The following is a 19,083-nucleotide window of genomic DNA, read 5'->3' on the forward strand; positions in this document are numbered from 1 at the left end:
CCTCGCTGTCCACCTGCCCGGAATGCCCTTCTCCTGCTTCTCCACCTGGCTAACTCATCCTTCAAGACTCCGCTCAGGGGACAGCTCCAGGAAGCGTTTCCCGCACCTCCCAAGCTGGGTAAGCTGCTCCCTGTGTGTCTTCATGATGGAACTTGCCACATGTACTGTGTCATCCGCTCATGTGTATGTCCCCCCATTAGACCATGCTCCTCCAGGGCAAGGGCCAGGTCTCTCTGTTCACCTTTGTAGCCCTAGCTCCTGGCCCAAAGCCTACCATAGAGAGTGTCTTCTAAAGTGCTCGTTGAATGAAAAATGAGTGAGTGAATGAATGATAAGATTCACTATCTGCCTCCACATTCACCATGGTGCCTCCACAAGGCTCTTCTCTGACTAATAACTGTCTCTGCTCCCATGAAAGGGGCAGTTTTGTGAGAGGTCACGGCAACTGTGGAGCAAAGAGCAGTCAATGGCTGGTTTTATACTGGCTGGCCTCTGTTCAGGCCTGCATACCTCTGTACTTTAGATAGCCACTTTTTCTAAACAGTCTTGATTGCATAAAATCATGGGCCCTTGGTTACAGGGTAATCTAAGAGGTTGGCCAATCCCACTCCCTGCTCAGTTCAGGGCTCCTAACTCTAGGGTGACAGGACCCTCCCCATCACCACACATTTCATAGGCATGTCTAATTCCAAGCAAGGATTACAACCAATAGGCCTGGTTCTAAATCCAAGCTCTACTATTTACTAGCTATGTGACCTTAACTGAGTCTCTTAATTTCTTTAAGCCTCCAATAGATAGCAATAATACACATATCAATCACTCTCTGAATATATTTGGTTCCCAAATTCAGGAAGTAAAAATTTGGCCAGCAAGAGATAACATGTTATTTCCATTTGTTTGTTTCCAGAGTTCAGGATAGCAGGTGGCCAGAGCTCTGATAGCAAGGGATACCTGATTCCCAGGCCTGCAGTGAGGGCCCTGTGGGGAGGCATGCAAGAGTCCTCTGCAAACTGGAATGTGCAACGCCCTTGCCAATAGCTCATGTTATGGGTAGTTTTGCTGACCACAGCTTCCCAGTTAGTTACTGCCCTGGTCCCCAGCAGTATGGCAGCTGGAGCTACACAAGGTGAATCCACTCCTTCTGCCACACAATGGCCTGAGATTAAGGCCATCTAGTGTTGGCTCTTGCTGCCTCTTCCCGTCCCCCAGCCCTTCATCTGGCCCCTGCTCTCTAAGCACACCCTATAAATCACCTGGTGCAGATCCATTTCTGCAATTCCACGTTCATTTGGAGTGATCCCCTCTGGACACAGGAAACCAATTTTGATTAATTGCTCAAGATCCGATCCTTTGCTTTAAAAGGGGGTTGGGGGAAGACAATGATTGATTTGCAAGTTCCCAGGAGCATAGTGTTAGACAAGAATTGAGTGCTGCCTTAGTCCAACACTTTACATTTTAAAAAGGGCCATTAGCAGAATTATTAGATTCCTGGCAGCCCACTGGGACAATCTACTGTGCCTTTGACTTTGCCTTCTTGGTGCTAAAACAATCGAGAATGCTTTTAAAAATATTTCTCATACAATTGGAAATTTATTTAGTTCTTGTTAGCAGGCCAAATCTAGAAAAGGTATATAACAATGGCAAAAATAAATAGGTAAATAACCACAAAGAAAACATAACCACCTAGCCACCTACCCACCTAGTGCAACCGTTTCCCTGAATTTCAGAAGAACATGTCTGCCTGGAGGGAAGCCGGAGTGGCAGGGAAAGACCTGAACTAGGAACTTGCCCCAGATCTTGATTCAACTTTTGTAAAATGCAGAGTTGCCACAGCCTAGGGAGAGGGAATGAACCCTTACTTGGCCTTTACACACTTCCTCTCATTAAATCCTCACAGTAAGGTTAGAGTCTGCAGGTGTCACTCCCATTTACAGATAAAGAAATCAGACCTCGATGATTAAGGAACAAAGTCACACAACTTGTAAGTGGTGAGCCAGGATGTGAACCTAGGTTTGGGTGACCCTAAAACCCATTCCTTGTCCAGGACTTGGGACTATCTGTAGGATTCCCATCGTAAAGATGTGCATCCCCCTGAAACAGCAGCCTCCTCCTCTGTCCCTCGCTTGCTCTGAAACGTTCGATGACTCTCCATCCTCTAGTCTATGGCAAATGAGTCACAAGAAGGTCACAGATGCTGTTGATCTACACAGTTCTCTCCTTCCACCCCTCACCCAGAATTAAGTCTTGCGGAGGCAGCATTTCTCCTAACTGTGGTCCTAGCCGGTGTTTCCGTGTGATGAGCCACATCTGGCGGACTCAGTGTGACCCTGGGCTGGTAGACTGATTGGCAGCTGCACAAGTAGGGCTTCCAGGTGTGAATGTGGATGGGCACTCTTAGGCAGGACGCCTCTGCTTTCTGGGGCTAAGGTCTTCTTTTTCAGGGTTGGCTGAATGCTAGGAAGTAAACGTGGCGGGTAGGGGGCGCTGTGCAGTGGGAGTAGCCAGCCAGGTTGTTAGGGGCCTGGGCCCAGAGGGGCAACTCTCTAAGGAGATGCAGTTGGGAGCTCTGAGCTGGGACCTGCAGAAGTCATTGGCTCCAGCCAGAGCCAGTCAGAGTCATCTCAAGCCGAACTCAGTCCAGACATCTGCAGACAAATTTGGAATCTCTGTATCTGTATATCCCACCAGGAGGGATATTATAGAGGGGAAAGAGCTCCTCCATTAAGGTCCTGACTTTGCCCGAACTCACTACGTGACTTTGGGCAACTTACTTCCGCTTTCTGCACCACGTTTTCGCTTCTGGAAGGCGAGGTGAGGACTTTCTGTCTGCCTGGCTGACACCATTGTTGTGAGAATCAAATGCCTTGTATGTAAAGTTATCTCAGAAACCTTAAAGAGATGTTATCATTTGGAGGGACAAAAAAGGTGCTGAGTTAAAAATAGGAAAACATTTTTATGTTATGTAAATGAGGTTCTTAGAATTTGATTTTGCATGAGCTATTTTTAAACTCCTCATTGAGAAAGTAGGCCTCCTACTATGTGCCAGCTCTATGCTAGTGATCCCTATGGCCTGGTACACAGTAGGCATTTAGTAAATGTTTGTGGAAGTCAGAAGGAGGCAAGAGGCAGGGAAGAGAGGAGAGGAGGGGAGGGAGAGAGGGAAAGAGAGATGAAGCAGGCATGGTCCCTGGCCTGAAAGTGCCCAGTCTAGAGAGGCAGATACAAAACTAATGAAGCTGATCTGACAGGGGCTGCTGCCAAGGTGGGGGTGGGGGTAGGGGTGAATAAAGACTTGGTTCTCAGAGCCCTCACATCTCAACTGCCCTCCTTATAACATGTCTCAGTTGGCTCTGTCCCTTGGACAGAGTGAATAAAGAGAAGTGAATAAAGAGAAGAACCTGGAACTGATTCCTCAGTCATGGAGGAGGGGTTTGGACGGCGAGGGATGGTGTTTGGGCAGCCTGCACTGATAAAGCTGGAGCTGCTTGGGCTGATCATTGGAGATGTAGACTCCAGGGCAGAGGAGGTGTGGCCTGTGTGGAGACCACACCTACAATATGGCTTTCAGTTCTGGAGTTGCACTTTCCAAGGGACAGAGCCAACTGAGACACGTTGTAAGGAGGGCAGTTGAGATGTGAGGGCTGTGAGAACCAAGTCTGAACTGTTGTGGGGCATATGTTACTTGGAGAAGCCAGGGATACAGACCCAATTGCTGCCCCATTCAAATACCTGAAAGGCTGTCCTGGGGCAGCCAGCAGGGCATTCACTAAAAGGGTGGCTCCAGAGTGCAAAACAGGGATCAGTGCAGAGATAGGAAGGAGTGGAGCTGACTGTAATGCAGACTTCTGCTCAGGTCTAACCAGTGGCCACTGAGGAGGAGGCTGCCTCACGAGGCATGTGCAGCGCCCCCCAGGCAGTGCGAGCAGCAACTGGGCAGCCACCTGCCAGGGAGACTGCAGCAGCGGCTCAGGAGACCCGTGGCCCAGCAGTCTGCCCTTCCAGCCCTGGGTGCCTTTGATTTGGCTTGTGGAGTTGTGCTTTTATGGAATAGAGAGGGAAGACTTCTCCAACAGAGTGACAGCTTGGCCCCTAATAAGACCTTTGAGCCTCTCTGGTTTGACGAGATACAGGCTGATAAAGTTTAGGGCCCAGCTTGGAGGTGGTGCCTGTACCCGGGTGGTGGCGTCATGTTTGTGGTGTGTGTTGACAGGTCTGTCTCCTGCCTCACTCTAGAAGCTCCTTCCCCCAAGTCAGGGGTTGGCTCTCATTCACTTCTGTGTCCCCAGTGAGGGCCTGACACAGAGCAGGGTCTCAGTAGATTTGTTCAGTGAATGGATAAAAGAGAAAAAATTAAAAGTGAATAAAGAGAAGACGCTACACCAGCCATGTGTTTTTCCCACAAATATCTGCCAGGTACTACAATGAGCCAGACCCTGTGCTAGATACTCGTGATGCAAAGACGAAGAAAACACAGTCCCACGGGCTAGCAGGAGAGGCAAATAATTACCAAGCAACAGGATAATTACTAAAAGAGGAGCTCCCACAGAGTCCTGTTGAGGAGAGAGGCGGAGCGAGAGTTGTTTTGAGAACTCCTGTCTCCTGCAGATTCTTCATAAGAATAATGAGCCTTTCAAAGATAGTTTCCGTGGCAATCCCCCTTGGCGGCTGTGTTTCCATCACGTGTTAGGAGCTTTGTTTGTGTCTAAGAATTATGAGCACGTGTATGGGGCCCATGGAGGCAGGCAGCAAGGGAACAGAGCCCTGGAATCACCCTGTCTCTGTCCATGTCCTGCCAGGGGCCCTGGGGTGCCGTTGGCCTGGGCCTTGCTGTTCCCCTCCTGCCCATCTTTTCTCCAAGTGAGTTTGCTCCATCTCTTCCACCTGCCGCTGAGATGTTGAGAGGCCCATGTTTTAGTCCTGGACCTGGAGAGTCACTTGCCCATTCTGGGCCAAGTTTCCATCTGTGGAGCAACACAATTGGACCAGATCGCCAAGTCGCCCTTTGGAATTAACATTTGCTAAACGTCACCTGTATTCCAGGGGCCGTGCCATGAGCATTCACATAACCTAATCCTCCCTAGAAGGTGGACCTGCTAATCCTCCTTTTATAGATTAGGAAACTGAGGCCTGGAGATGTGTGCCCCTGATGCCATCCTATGGCTGGGAAGGGGTTGAATTCACATTCAAACCCAGCTCTTCTGGCCTCAAGCCCAGTCAATGCACTGTCTCTTTAGCAGGTTGCTTTTTACATCATGAGAAATAATATATGTTAAAACGTCTGACACCAAGCCTGGCCCATAGTTATTGCTCAGTTTCTTTCTTCCTCAAGGCTTTTCCACAATGCCCCACACTCCCACACTTCCCCGGGAAGGCAGGGGATTCAAGGACAGGGTCCATAGGCTCCCTGCTTTCTGAATGGAGCCCTATGCCGGGAGCATTGCCGCAGCTGTTGGCTGCTTTGATGGTGCAACAGGAGACAATCTGGGAAGAAAAAACCACGTGGATGGACTATAGGACTGGAATTGTGTGCAAGGGCAGGAATCAGTGGGAGGGAGTGAAGTCCTTTCTCCATCCAGTGGAGGGCAGGGCTCAGTAATCCTGCTTCTAGACTCTGGAAAGTGTGGATCCAATGTCAGTGTGTGTGCACTCAGGAGGCATTGCCTGTCTCCATGGAAACAGGAAGAAGGGCAGACAATGAAGTGTCTAAGACAAGATGTCTCATATAACCTTGGAACATTAGTTTTGCAAATAGGACAGAGCCTGGCACAGAACAGTCTCTTTATTCATTCACTCAAGTGTTCAAGTCAGAACCCACCTGGGCTCCGGGACTGTTCATTTAAGGTACAGAGGATACAATGATGTGCAAAACTGACATGGTCCCCGCCCTCTGGACACTTCAGTCTAATGGGAGAAACATTAATCCAAAAGAATACAAGGAATTCACTGAGATAAGAGAGGAAAACAAGTGCCAGGGACTAGGAGAGCCTGTAGCAGGGGGCTGGCCATGACTTTGGGGTCAGGGAAGGCTTCCCAGGACAGTGCTTCAGTGAGCTGAGAGAGGACAGCTGAGTAGACACTAGCCAGGTGAAGAGGGAACAAGAGAATATTTCAGGAGGAGACAACTGCATGTACAAGAGCTGTAAAATGGGAAGGAGCAGGGCTTGTTGAAGGAACAGAATGCTGGGCACAGAGAACCAGGAAAGGCAGGAAGGAGAGGGGTGAAGGGGTAAGGAAGCAGGTAGATTGGCCAGCTAGGTGGGGCTGTGTAACAGATTTTCTTCTTTATTCTTGGTACAAGGAGGAGGTATTGAAGGGTTGTGAGCAAGGAAGGGACAAGATAGGGTTTGCTCTCTTAAAAGATCATTCTGATTTCTGTATGAAGAATGGATTGGAGGAGAGCAAGAATAGATGGAACAGGGGACAGCAGTTAGGAGGCTGTGACAGTGGTCCAGGGAGATGATGGCATAGCAGGTAGTAGGGGAAGGGAAGGAGGGAAAGAAGTGGGAATATTCAAGAGATAAATGTTAGGAGCTGAAATCAATGGGAACTAATGGATGGGGTGAGGGTTTTGAGGGAGAGGGAGGTATCAAGGATGAATCTGAGTTTCTGGCAGGGGCTAGGGAATAGAGGATGAACCAGCTTTCAGCAACAATAACTTTTAAAACTTTCCATTTTGCCTCCTTTGTTTCAGATACTGTGCTGAGCATTGGGGCTGCAGGCAAGGAGGTTGGCCCCTGCCTTCAGGGAGCTCACTGTCTAGCAAGGGAGCCTGGCCTGCAGTGGGGATATGTGAGAAAGTAGAGGGAGAGACTGTGAGATGGTGCTGCAGCAGGGATGCAAATGAAACTAATTTGGAGAGACACAGGCAGGAAGACCTGGGAGGAGGTGGGAGCTGAGCCGAGCCTTCAAGGACAGGCAGGGCCCTGACAAAGAAAAGTGGGTGAAGCAGAAACAAAGACACAGCCCTTGCTGGCAGTGTGCAAAACAGCATGAGAGGATGATGCAGGGAAAGTGGGGTTCCCCCAGGACTGCTGTGAGGGTTGAATGACATAAGGTAACAGACGCATGAGCATTTTAGTAAACTGCTATCACAGTTATTACAGAAGTGGACTGATTTGTGCACTATCCAAGCACTCCGAAAATATCAAGAATTATTATTCCAGATGCCCACCTAGCAAAGTCTTCTGTTGTAATAATCCTGACATTTATATCATTATCCCCACTTGACAGGTGAGGAAACTGAGGTCTATTGTGGTTAAGCAATTGCCCAAGACCTTTCAGGCAATAAGCAGCACAGAAGCCAAGGTCAGCCCAGCAGGTGGTTGTACTTTCTGAGAGGTTAGTGCTTTCAGGGTGCACAGGCTGGGAGAAGGCACCTGTGGCATATGCTATCTTGAGAATATGTGCTGCTGACCAAGGGCACAAGATTTGGTTGTGCAGGTTGGGCCATGCCCAAGGACAGCTGGCCTGTGGCCTGAGTGGGCTGAATGCAGCCTGCTTCTGCTCCCCAGGCCATGAACCAGCTTCCACCCTGAGGGGATGGCTTTGCCTCATTCATACCAGCCTCACCGGAGGAGGTGAGGCACTGTACAGATGGGAGTCTGGCAGGCAACTGGAACCACGTGAGGACCAGTCAGTGTCAGTGAGGATTTCATGGTGCCCTTGAGTGCAGTTTCGTGCATAGAAAAACTGCCCAGGCAGCTTGGATTTTAAAAATAAATGCTTAATAAAAAGTAACAAAAATCAAAAACTTAGTAAAATGTAACAATCTCTTTTAAGGAGGATGTTATAGTTTACTTCAATTGCCCTAAATATAAATTAAATTATAAATAATTTTAAATAAATTAAGATAAAAATATGGTGACCATTGGCTTGTCATAAAAGTTCCATCATTGTTTAAAAATGTGTAAAACTGTCGTATCTTTCAGCTTTAAATTATACATCTAATTTAATTATTCCATTACACATTTTATATTGGGATTACAAAACTAATCTGTTAGACATTCTAATATACTAAATTATCTTAAACATTACAAATACCTTTGAAGTAAATCTATGCATATTTTTCCTAAACTTTCTTCTTTGTTGTTTTTTTTTTCCTGGAGCCAGTGTCTTACTGTGTCACCCAGGTTAGAGTGCAGTGGTATAATCTCACCTCACTTCCACCTCCACCTCCTGGGCTCAAACGATTCTCCCACCTCAACCTCCTGAGTAGCTGGGACTACAGGCACCCGCCACCACACCCAGCTAATTTTTGTATTTTTACAAAATACAAAAAATGTAGAGATGGGGTTTCACCATGTTACCCAGGCTGATCTCGAACTCCTGACCTCAAGTGATCTGCCCGCCTCGGCCTCCCAAAGTGCTGGGATTACAGGGTTTTTTAAAAACTTAATGCAAAAAAAGTAATATTGGGGACTTGATTTAATTCATCATTTTAAATCTTAATTATAACCTTCCCATGATTAAAGATACCTACCAAAGAAAAAAGTTTTCTAACCTAAGCAATATGGGGTTATGTATCCATGCAAAGTTGAGGTTAGTTCACAGCTGGCTCATTAAACAGAAGAGCCCATTAAACAGAAATTTGGTACATGGCTCAGGAGCCAATGCTGTAAATATCCAGGGAAACGTACTTCCTGGCCCAGGCTGCAGGGCTGGCCTTCTTTGTGACCTCCATGCCAGTAGGGGACTCCAGGCCCATGGCCTACCCTTGGGATAGGTTCTGCAGCCCAAGCCCCTGAGATGGAGTTAAGCTCCCTTTTTTTCTTTTGTCCCTTCTCAGTTTCCTCACCCTGTTGGGAGGACACCACCCAGGTCGCTTCACAATCTAAGAGAATACCCCTAATCAATTTCCTGCTTGGCTCTATTCTGAATTCGGTTTTTCTTTTTCCTCTCTGACCAGCCACCAGTGACTGGAGGTATTTTAATGCCACTTTTGGATTCCACATGCTTCTCACGGCCTTGCCTGGCTGTCTTCTCAAACACTAAGGTCCTACTGATAGCAGCCAGCTGTGTCCATCTGGCCAGAGCAACTGCGTTCCATGTTGTACTGAGCCAGAGAGCCGCCCTGGCCCCTTCCACTGTGATGCTCAGGGACAGCAAGGGGAACTGGATGGAGAGGTTGCCTGTGCCGCGTGGACTCTGCTGAGAAATACCAGTCCCTGGGTGACTCAGGATGCTAAATACAGTAAAAAGCTTCTGCATCAGGACAACAAAGAAGAATAAAAGTAGTCCAAATACACATAATTTTACTTCCAAGTAAATAGAAAAACAACCATAATACTACCTAATAATACTATAGTACAAGGTGCTCTAGGTACTGACCTCTAATCATTATAGATTTCTGAGTAAATATCATTATACCCAATAAATAGGGTAACAGTAATAGCTACCTTGCATTGAGCACCTACTATGTGCCAGGCGCGCTAAGGGAAAGAGCACAGGCTCCAGGAGTGGAAGGACCCAGGTGCTAGTCCATGGGGGTCCCCTCACTTTCCCCATCACTTGTCCTCTCACGACCTCATTTTCTTCTTCAGACAAGTAAGGGTAAGAAAATCCTTCCTGTGTGCTTCACAGGGCTGCTCTGTTGCTGAAATGAGCTATAAAAGGGAGTCATTTGGAAAGCTGGATGTGTTGTAGGCGTGCAAGGGCCTGTGACGCTTGCTGAGCAATGCCACTCTCGAGTGGCAACTTCCAACGTGGCCTGCAAGGAAGGAGTGTGCACTCTAAACCAGAGGGCTCCAGGCTGGCCAGGTCTAAGTGTGGCAACCGTTGTCTTTGAGAGTTAGTGTTGTCACACACTCTCCACAGTGTGGGTGGGCCAGAGGATGAGGCAGACGGCCACAGTGAGGCAGAGGGAACAGTGCCTGAGGATCCTGATGAAAGACTGGGACTTTTGGCTGCAGGGAAATAAGCCCAGGAGCCTTGGAGTTGGTGAGGGCAAGGGTCTCAGGAGAGCAGAGAGAGTCAGAAATGGGAATGGAGTGAGGGGATCAGGGCCTCATCCCTACCTGAATGCGGAGTCCCAGTGAGTCACCTACCAAAGGTTGGGGGTAGTGGGAATGGTGCAGGCAATCACAGGGTGCACTGTCTATGGAGAATTTAAAGCAATAAAGCTAAAAGCTGCCTGTAGTCCAGCTATTCAGAAGGCTGAGGTGGGAGGATCATTTGAGGTCAGGAGCTGGAGAACAGCCTAGGTGACATAGTGAGACCCCATCTCTACAAAAACAAATAATAAAAAAACTAAGCTGTCCTGCTTTTTATTATCACCATATGCTGCTCATTCTATACAATGTCAGTGATAAAATACTTTTCCCCTTGCAGGAGAGGGGGAGAGAGGCATTCCCACTCCCACTGCTTCCTTTCCTAGTATGCCATGGACCCCTTGCCCCTTCCTGCAGCCAGTGGTTAACAAGGGGGCAGGGAGTCAGGGAGGGAAAAGAACTTGGAAGGCCCTGAGAACAAGGAAAGAACACCCTGGCCTGTGGGGGCATCTGGTGGGCAGCTAAGATGGGGCTCCCAGGATGGGCCCAATAATCCCAGAAGAAAAAGTAGGAATCTGGATGGAGTGTGGGGTGGACGGTCTGCTGGGATGCCTACTGGATGACTCTGAGTCCAGCTATAGTACTGCCATTGTCACCAGGGTGCTACCCCCTGTGCCACGTGCAGGTTATAATCAATTGGCAAGCACATTGAATGACTGATCCCTGAGCCTTCCCCTCACCCCCCTCTCTCACCCCCACCCACATTCTGTACTGAGAACACAGAAATCAGATTCTCCTGGCTCTCCAGCAAGAGCTGCCTGGCCCAGGCTCCACTAGGCCAAGACTTATTAGGCAATCTGTACTCTGCCCTGTCCCTGCCTGAGCTCTACTCTCACAGTGATCACCTCTCTCTCCTTTGCAGGAGCCTGGCTCAGCCCGTCAGTGATTCAAGTAAGAATCGAGGTCCTGTAGCCACAGAGCCAGACAAGGATCAAGGTTCTGTGGTCCCAGGCCTTCTGAAAGGTCAAGGTCCTATGGTCCAAGAGCCTCTGAAGAAGCAAGGTTCTGTGGTCCCAGGGCCTCCAAAGGATCTAGGTCCCATGATCCTGTTACCAGTCAAGGATCAAGATCACGTGGTCCCTGAGCCTTTAAAGAATGAAAGCCCTGTTACCTCAGCACCAGTCAAGGACCAAGGTCCCTCGGTCCCAGTTCCTCCAAAGAATGAAAGTCCTATGATTCCAGCAAGAGCTAAGGATCAAGGTTCTGTGGTACCAGAGTCTCCAAAGGATCAAGGTCCTAGGATTCCTGAGCCTGTGAAGAATCAAGTTCCTATGGTCCCAGCACCTGTCAAGGATGAAGGTCCCATGGTCCCAGCACCTGTCAAGGATGAAGGTCCCATGGTCCCAGCACCTGTCAAGGATCAAGGTCCCATGGTCCCAGCACCTGTCAAGGATCAAGGTCCCATGGTCCCAGAGCATCCGAAGGATGAAAGTGCCATGGCCACAGCACCCATAAAGAATCAAGGTTCCATGGTCTCTGAGCCTGTAAAGAATCAAGGTTTAGTGATCTCAGGGCCAGTTAAGGATCAAGATGTTGTAGTCCCAGAGCATCCAAAGGTTCACGATTCTGCAGTTGTGGCACCTGTAAAGAATCAAGGTCCTGTGGCCCCTGAGTCTGTGAAGAATCAAGACCCCATTCTCCCAGTACTAGTGAAGGATCAAGGCCCCATGGTCCTGCAGCCTCCAAAGAATCAAAGTCCTATAGTCCCTGAACCTCTGAAGAATAAAGTTCCTATAATCCCAGTGCCTCTGAAGGATCAAGATTCTCTGGTGCCAGCACCAGCAAAGGACCAAGATCCTGCAGTCCCTGAACCTCTGAAGACTCAAGGTCCCAGGGACCCTCAGCTACCTACTGTCTCACCTCTACCCCGAGTCATGATCCCAACTGCCCCCCATACGGAATACATTGAGAGCTCCCCTTGACACTCACCCCTTGACACACCAATGAAGGAGCTGACAGTGAGAGTGCTCCCCTCCCAGGGGCAGTGAAGACACATATTTAATCTGCATGAAACATGTACAGTAGCCTTGCTGGAATCTAATAAAAATGGTCCCTCTGACTCAGCAATGTTTCTGTCTGTCTCTGTTGGGCAGGGGTGCATATGTGTGTATAGGTGAGCCTGTCAGGCTCTGCATTCACCCATCTGAACCAGAGGGGACTGAGAAGCACCAGTTCCTGTGAGTTGTCAGCATGAGACGGGAGTGGGCAGGCGATGCTAGGTTGAAAGAGGACCCCATCACAGAGGTGGGCAGAATAAGGCAAGGGTCAGATGCCATGACAGCCTCACAAGTGGTGCCAAATCCCAGCAGGCTGAGCCCTGGGTGGCTGAGTTGAAGCCTGCAGATGAAACAGGAGCAAGGACCCACCTGGCACACGGGAATTCTGGATGACAGTTGTTTGCCAAGAGCTCAGCCTTAAAGCTCATCCAGGAGTCAAACTTCTTGAGGAAACCAGGCCTCTGATCATAAGTTTCAGGACACGGTAGAACCTAACACCTGTTAATCCTCATTCAATATTCATGACAGCTCAACCGAGAGCTTCTAAAAAATATACCTAGAGCCAGGAACAGTGGCTCATGCCTATAATCCCAGCATTTCGGGAGGCCAAGTTGGGTGGATCATCTGAGGTCAGGAGTTCGAGACTAGCCTGGCCAACATGGTAAAACCCTGTCTCTACTAAAAATAGAAAAATTAGCCAGGTGTAGTGGCAGGCCCCTGTAATCCCAGCTACTCAGGAGGTTGAGGCAGGAGAATCACTTGAACCTGGGAGGCAGAGGTTGCAGTGAGCCGAGATTGTGCCACTACACTCTAGCCTGGGCAACAGAGCGAGATTCGGTCTCAAAAAAAAAAAAGTGTGTGTGTGTGTGTGTGTACATATATATGTATTTGAAGTCCCCATTCATTTCTCCATGCAGCAAGCTTGTCCTTAGCATGCACTTTGTGCCAGACTGTGCTGAGCACTGGGGTCACTATGGGAAAGAATATTATGACAATAAAACATGGTATGGGATGAGGCCCTAGGACAAGTCAAGGCCTGGTTTTAAGGGGCCAGTGAAGGGAGAACACCTGGCGAGGGCGGCCAGGAAGGCTTTCCAGAGAAAGTGGCTATGGAGTTCTGATGGAGTCTAGGCAGTCCAGACAGGGTAGACAGGGCAGCATGGGTGTGGCTGAGAACTGGGTAACGCTCCCTCTGGAAGTCCCTGAATAAAAGGAATCTGGTTTGCATGAGGACTTGACCAAGGGTATGGCAGGTCTCTGGAGTGGAAAACTAGGACGAGGCAGGGGTGATCCATTTTCTGAATTCCAGGAAATCAGGGAGGGAGTGGGGTCGAGTCCTGTAGGCTGTAAGTGTGGTGCTGGCAGGCCGAGGAACAGCCACAGCCAGGCTGTGGGGAGGAAGGCTGGGAGCTGCCAGCGGGCCTGGGGCTCAGCCTCAGTCAGAGGTGGGTCCTGCCGGGATGCCACTGGCATGGGCCACAAGGCTGTACTGCAGCCTCCCTTTCAAAGTCCAGAGCCCCTAAGGAGCTAGGATGGAGGCTTCACCGGTTGCCCCCACCAAAGCTGGCTCCCAAGGAATACTGCTACTCCTTTCAAAGGAGCTCAGCTCAGTTCTTACAGGAAAATCATCAGAGTAAGTACAGTACGGAGGACACCGAAATCGTCTCGTTTTCTAAGCAAGCCTTCCCCATCCAACTGGCCCCAAGCCTGCCTCCTCACACGTTCCCAACAGCACTAGGGTTTTCTCTACACACACACAAACACACACACACACAGAGGTTTCTTCACAGTGAGGAAACCTGTGGCCCAACACAAAACCTTTTTTGGCCCAACACAAAAGTAGCCCTCAGAGCTTGCTGCCATATGAGCTCCAATAGTCAGGGACCTGAAGATAAGACAAGGCCACATTGAGGCTAAAGAATTGCGTGTGAAGGCCGGGCTCGATGGCTCACGGCTGTAATCCCAGCACTTTAGGAGGCCGAGGCGGGTGGATTATTTGAGGTCAGGAGTTCAAGACCAGCCTGTCCAACATGGTGAAACCCCGTCTCTACTAAATATACAAAAATTAGCTGGGTGTAGTGGCAGGCACCTGTAATCCCAGGTACTTGGGAGGCTAAGACACGAGAATCGCTTGAACCTGGGAGGCAGAGATTGCAGTGAGCCGAAATCCAGCCACTGCACTCCAGCCTGGGCAATAGAGGAGACTCAGTCTCAAAAAAACAAACAAACAAACAAACAAACTTTGCGTGTGGACACCCTCCTCCTCCTCCCACTCCTTCCTCTGACCCACACACCAGGTCCCATGACACACACGTTTCCACAGGCCAGGCGGACCGTGGTGCCACCTCTGAGAAGCAAAACAAGGTTTCCCTGAGGGCCTCCGAGACACCCGGGGGCAGATGTACAGGCCACTGGCTACCAGGGCTTGACCTCTGAAGAGACGTCTGGAAACAGGGCCTGGGAGTCAGCTGCCCCGGGGTTGGGGGGAGGATGGTCACAAGTCCCACATGAAGGACACCGCTTCCTCAGAGAGTATCAGAATGGAAAGAGATGCGGGTCCAGTTCCAAGAGGGGCTGGCCCATAGCTGTAAGGAGGAACCAGGGGCCTGTGGTGCCCGGAGTGATTCAATCAGGAGACAGTGAGGCTGGGTCGAAAGCTGGGAGGGCCGGCGCAGATGAGGGCTGCGGGGTGGCCGCTAGATCTGGCAGCTTCTGCTATGAGCCCAGAGTCAGCCCCTCAACATCTTCATTTGCAAGCCGGTCCCGAGTTAGAGCAGCGCCTCTGAGCTGCAGGCATTCCCAGCTCAGTCCAGTCCAGCTCTCCACTACCGAGAAAGAAGGCCCAGTGGGGGAGGGGCTCTGGGTCCCCATCCTGGGCTGGGGCAGCGAGGGCGGGGGCGCACCCGACTCCCCTGGACCTTCTTACAAGCAGGCTTCACTCGAGGCCTAGCTCCTCCCTGCGGCAGGCACCTCCCCGTCTCCCGCGGCGTCCCCGTCCCCACCTCCTCCCGCCTCTCCTTCCTCCTCCCCGCTGCAGGGCCTCACAAAGCAGAGGCTACCGCAACCCCCGCAGTCCGCGGGCTCCGGCGCCCCTACTGCAGCAGCCCGGGGAGGGGAGAGGACAGCCCCGCGGCAGCGGAGAAACGGCGCCCCTACGCCGCGAGGGGCTGGGAGTTGGGGGTGGTCTCTGGAATGGGAGTTTCCCCGCCCGGCCCAGGGGCAAAGGCGACCTGCTGAAACCGGATGGGCCGGCGGCGGAACTCCTACCCGAGAGTCCCACCCCGAAGATGCCCAGCCTCGGGAGGGCGTCTCCGCCCACAGAGCCCCGCCACCCGGGCTCTCGGCTTGGAAACACCAGCCCCCTAGCCCCGCGCACTCGCACAGCCCCCAGCCTACAGGCTCGTCTCCGGCCCCGCCCCGGACTCTGGGTTCCGCCGCCCGTGCAGCCTGGCCCCGCGAGATCTCGGGACGCGGGATCTGGCCGGTGGGAAGCACAGTGCCCTGGCGAGGGTGGGCGAAAGAGGCCCCAGGATCTGCGCTCCGCCTACCCGCCTAGGGCCGCTAGAGGGCCTGGCTGGGAGACCCTTTCCGGGAGCTGGGCAGAGGCCTCGCTGGAGCCCCCGGTGGCTGGACTGGGGAATGGCCGCGATGTTATTCCTCACACAATGGACCCCACCCATGATGCCTGCCGACGCCCCGCACGGCCTGGGCACCTTGTGCCATATTGGGGGAGCGGGGAGACGGTCTTTGTGGACAAGGGACAGGAGCCAGGTCGGACTGGAGCGACACTTTCGGGAGTCTGTGCCGCTGGGTGGATGGATGGCCTAGAGGAAGTGGGTGGGAATGTACTCGGGTTGACCCAGTTCTCAGCCAGAAGCCGGGAAATCCTTTTTAGTACCAGCCTCTGACCCTCTGCTTCCAATCTATCGCTAAGACCTGCCTGGTCTTTCTGCTAAATAGCAAATTTGCCCACTTTTCACTATCGCTATGGCTACCCCCTCTTCCTTCACACATCTCACAATTTGTAATTCAGTCGATGCATCACAGCATGGCACTCAGGTGTAAGAAATGCCGCGTCTTTATTTTGGTAAATCTCATTAAATACACTGGGAGCCCCCTCCTCTCGTTGCCAGGGTTGACAGGAAATCTGGTATTAGTCATTTTCCTGGAGCCTTATCCTGTCTTTGGGGCTTATCACAATTCCAGGAGGCTCAGGCCATCCTGAGAAGAATCACTATGGCTTTCCTGAGCCCAAGCCAGCAGGGGCTGGCAGCCCCGCTCCCTCTCCCTCTCCCTAGGGCTTGGCTTGGGGGCTCCCAAAGCCTGCCCAGGTTGTGGTATTTCTGCCCAGTTTGCCCAGGCATTCCTATAGCCTCCACATCTGAGCCCATCACCCCTCAGAGGCCCTGCAACGCAGCCCGCAGGCGCCTGGCCCTTTCTGCACACCTTCATTCCCGGAGGCAAGCCACTCCATCCGTCATCCATCAAAGCACCTGCACTTTCATTCGCTCTCCACCTTGGTCCATCAGTTCAACATCCTCTGCTGGGTGTGGTGGTGCATGCCTGTAGGCTTGATGAAGGCTGCCGTGAGCTCTGATCATTCTACTGTGCTCAAGAGCCCATCTCTTGAAGCGTGGGGAAGGGGGGAAAACCCTCTACGGGGTTGATTCTGGTTCTGGGTGGGCCAGGGCTCCACTATTTTACATTCCTACCCACAATGTAGGAGGGTTCCAATTTCTCCACATCCTCACCGACACTTGTGTCCATCTTTTTCATGTAGCAGTAATTTCTTTGGCTTGTTCCAGAATCTTACATTTTTTTTCTTACACACAAATTAGTATCTAAGAAATATGAGTAGACCTTTATTGTTGTGTGGATTAATGGGAATCCAGGAAATAGCCTGTTATGGCAGGAGGATGGACTCAATTTGATGTCCAGGAGACTTCTGGACATGGTGGTCTGAGCCTGGGAAAGGGGTCTGAGCTGAAGGCGGAGATGCAGACCTCATTGAAATGTGAGCCTCACCAACCCACAGAAGGTAAAAAGGCTATGAGAGAGGGTGAGTTTACCTAGCAAGAGTGTAGAAAGTGAGAGACGGATGGGGTCAGGACAGAGTGCTGGGAAACACCCACATTCAGGGGACAGGCAGAGGAAGGAGCCCCCAAGTGGAGGCTGTCCTAAAGAAGCAGAGGAGTCAGAGGAAAACTAGAAAGGAATGTCACCTTGGGAAAGACATCAAGGATGAAGAGTCAACAGGGTTAGAGACCATAACGGCTCCCCTACAATACAGATTTAGAATCTGTTGAACGAAATGGGCAAAATGTCGTCACATATTGAAGTTTTGTGATGGGTACTATTATTTATTTATTTTGAGATGGAGTCTTACTCTGTCGGCCAGGCTGGAGTGTAGTAGTGAGAGCTCTGCTCCCTGCAACCTCCACTTCCTGGATTCAAGCGATTCTCCTGTCTCAGCCTCCCGAGTAGCTGGGACTACAGGCACACACTACCATGCCCAGCTAACTTTTGTATTTTTAGTAGAGACAGAGTTTCACCATGTTGGTCAGGCTGGTCTCAAACTCCTAACCTCATGATCCACCCACCTCAGCCTCCCAAAGTGCTGAGATTACAGGCAGAAGCCACCGCACCCGGCTATGGGTACTATCATTTAATTGTCATGTATGTTGGAATTTTTTTCATAGGCATGAAATTAGTTGTTTTTTTTTTTTTTTTGGTTTGTTTTTTGAGATGGAGTCTCACTCTGTTGCCAGGCTGGAGTGCAGTGGCGTGATCTCGGCTCACTGCAATCTCCACCTCCCAGGTTCAAGGGATTTTCCTGTCTCAGCCTCCCAAGTAGCTGGGACTACAGGTGCACACCACCATGCCCAGCTAAGTTTTTGTATTTTTAGTAGAGACGGGGTTTCACCATGTTGGCCAGGATGGTCTCAATCTCTTGACCTCGTGATCTGCCTGCCTCGGCCTCCCAAAGTGCTGGGATTACAGGCATGAGCCACTGTGTCCGGCCGAAATTAGTTTTTTTAAAGTAGCAATAAAGAGATCACTGACCTTGGCAATTGCAGACTCTCTGGAGTAGAAAAAACAGAAGCCCGATTTCAGTGAAGGGGGATAAGAAAGGAGAGAAGTCAAGTGTGTTTTCATACCTGATGCATAATTTACTGACATCTCATTTAGCAACCACTGAGCACATATAACCCAAGTATCCCTGAGAAAACACAGTGTGTGTAACAGTCATTAATTACTTTCACAATCCCTTGGTGCCTCCCACATTGAGACCACTGTCAGCTAAGCCCAGCCAGCAGTGAGCAGTCCTTCCCCAAAAGGAGGAAAACTGCTTGCTAAGGAGCACCAGGCTTCACTCCTAAATTGTAGATACTCCATTGTGATTCTTCTGTCAGAGTCTGCCATGGGTTCAAATACCATCCCATCTGCTGCAGACACTTGAGCCACCTTGGGATTGGCTGGGCTATCAGGGCCATGTGGCAGAGTTGCTTGCCTTTCATTCTGGACCACCTGGAAATTTTCCTTTTCTCTGGGCCCCACTCCAACCCTGCAGCCTTATAGTTTACTCAGTAAGCTTATAAGGATCAGAAAAACACACCAATATATGTTGCCTGTAAAATACACAGAAGCCCAAGAAGTGTACTTATTAACAGTAAGAGGCAGAAAGCCCAGCAAGTTGTCTTTCACTTTGCAGGGTCTTTCCTGGCATGATCCAGATCACTGAACACCCAGGAACTTCACGTAGGTGGCAGGCCCCTATGTTCTCACGAGATTTACTTCCATTCTCAGGCACACTTGTATCTTATTGATGCATCTGAAGTACCCACTGCTTCTCCTTCTCCCAATCCTAGCAACGTAGTATAATCAATGTAGTGGACAAATATAATGGCCTGTGATATGGGAGGATGATCAAAATCCACATAGACAGAAAATCAGAGACTTGAGGAGTTTCAAGACAAGATGAGAAAGGTGTACTTCAAGACAAGATGAGAAAGGTGTACTGCTATCCCTGCCAAGAGAAA

The 19,083-nt window shown here is 50.4% G+C and overlaps 1 protein-coding gene across 1 annotated transcript in view; it reads left to right on the top strand.

Annotated features, from left to right (window-relative positions):
- The window catches only part of MAP6 (microtubule associated protein 6), an 80,867-nt gene extending 68,758 nt beyond the window's left edge, over nt 1–12,109 (top strand). The window contains exon 4 of the mRNA XM_003910432.5: nt 10,909–12,109. Coding sequence (XP_003910481.1) covers nt 10,909–11,968 — 1,060 coding nt within the window. The 3' untranslated portion in view covers nt 11,969–12,109. The remainder of the gene's footprint in view (nt 1–10,908) is intronic.
- The last annotated feature ends 6,974 nt before the right edge of the window (nt 12,110–19,083 follow it).

Source organism: Papio anubis, chromosome 12, assembly GCF_008728515.1.
Source record: "Papio anubis isolate 15944 chromosome 12, Panubis1.0, whole genome shotgun sequence".
In the NCBI taxonomy this organism is placed as follows: domain Eukaryota; kingdom Metazoa; phylum Chordata; class Mammalia; order Primates; family Cercopithecidae; genus Papio; species Papio anubis.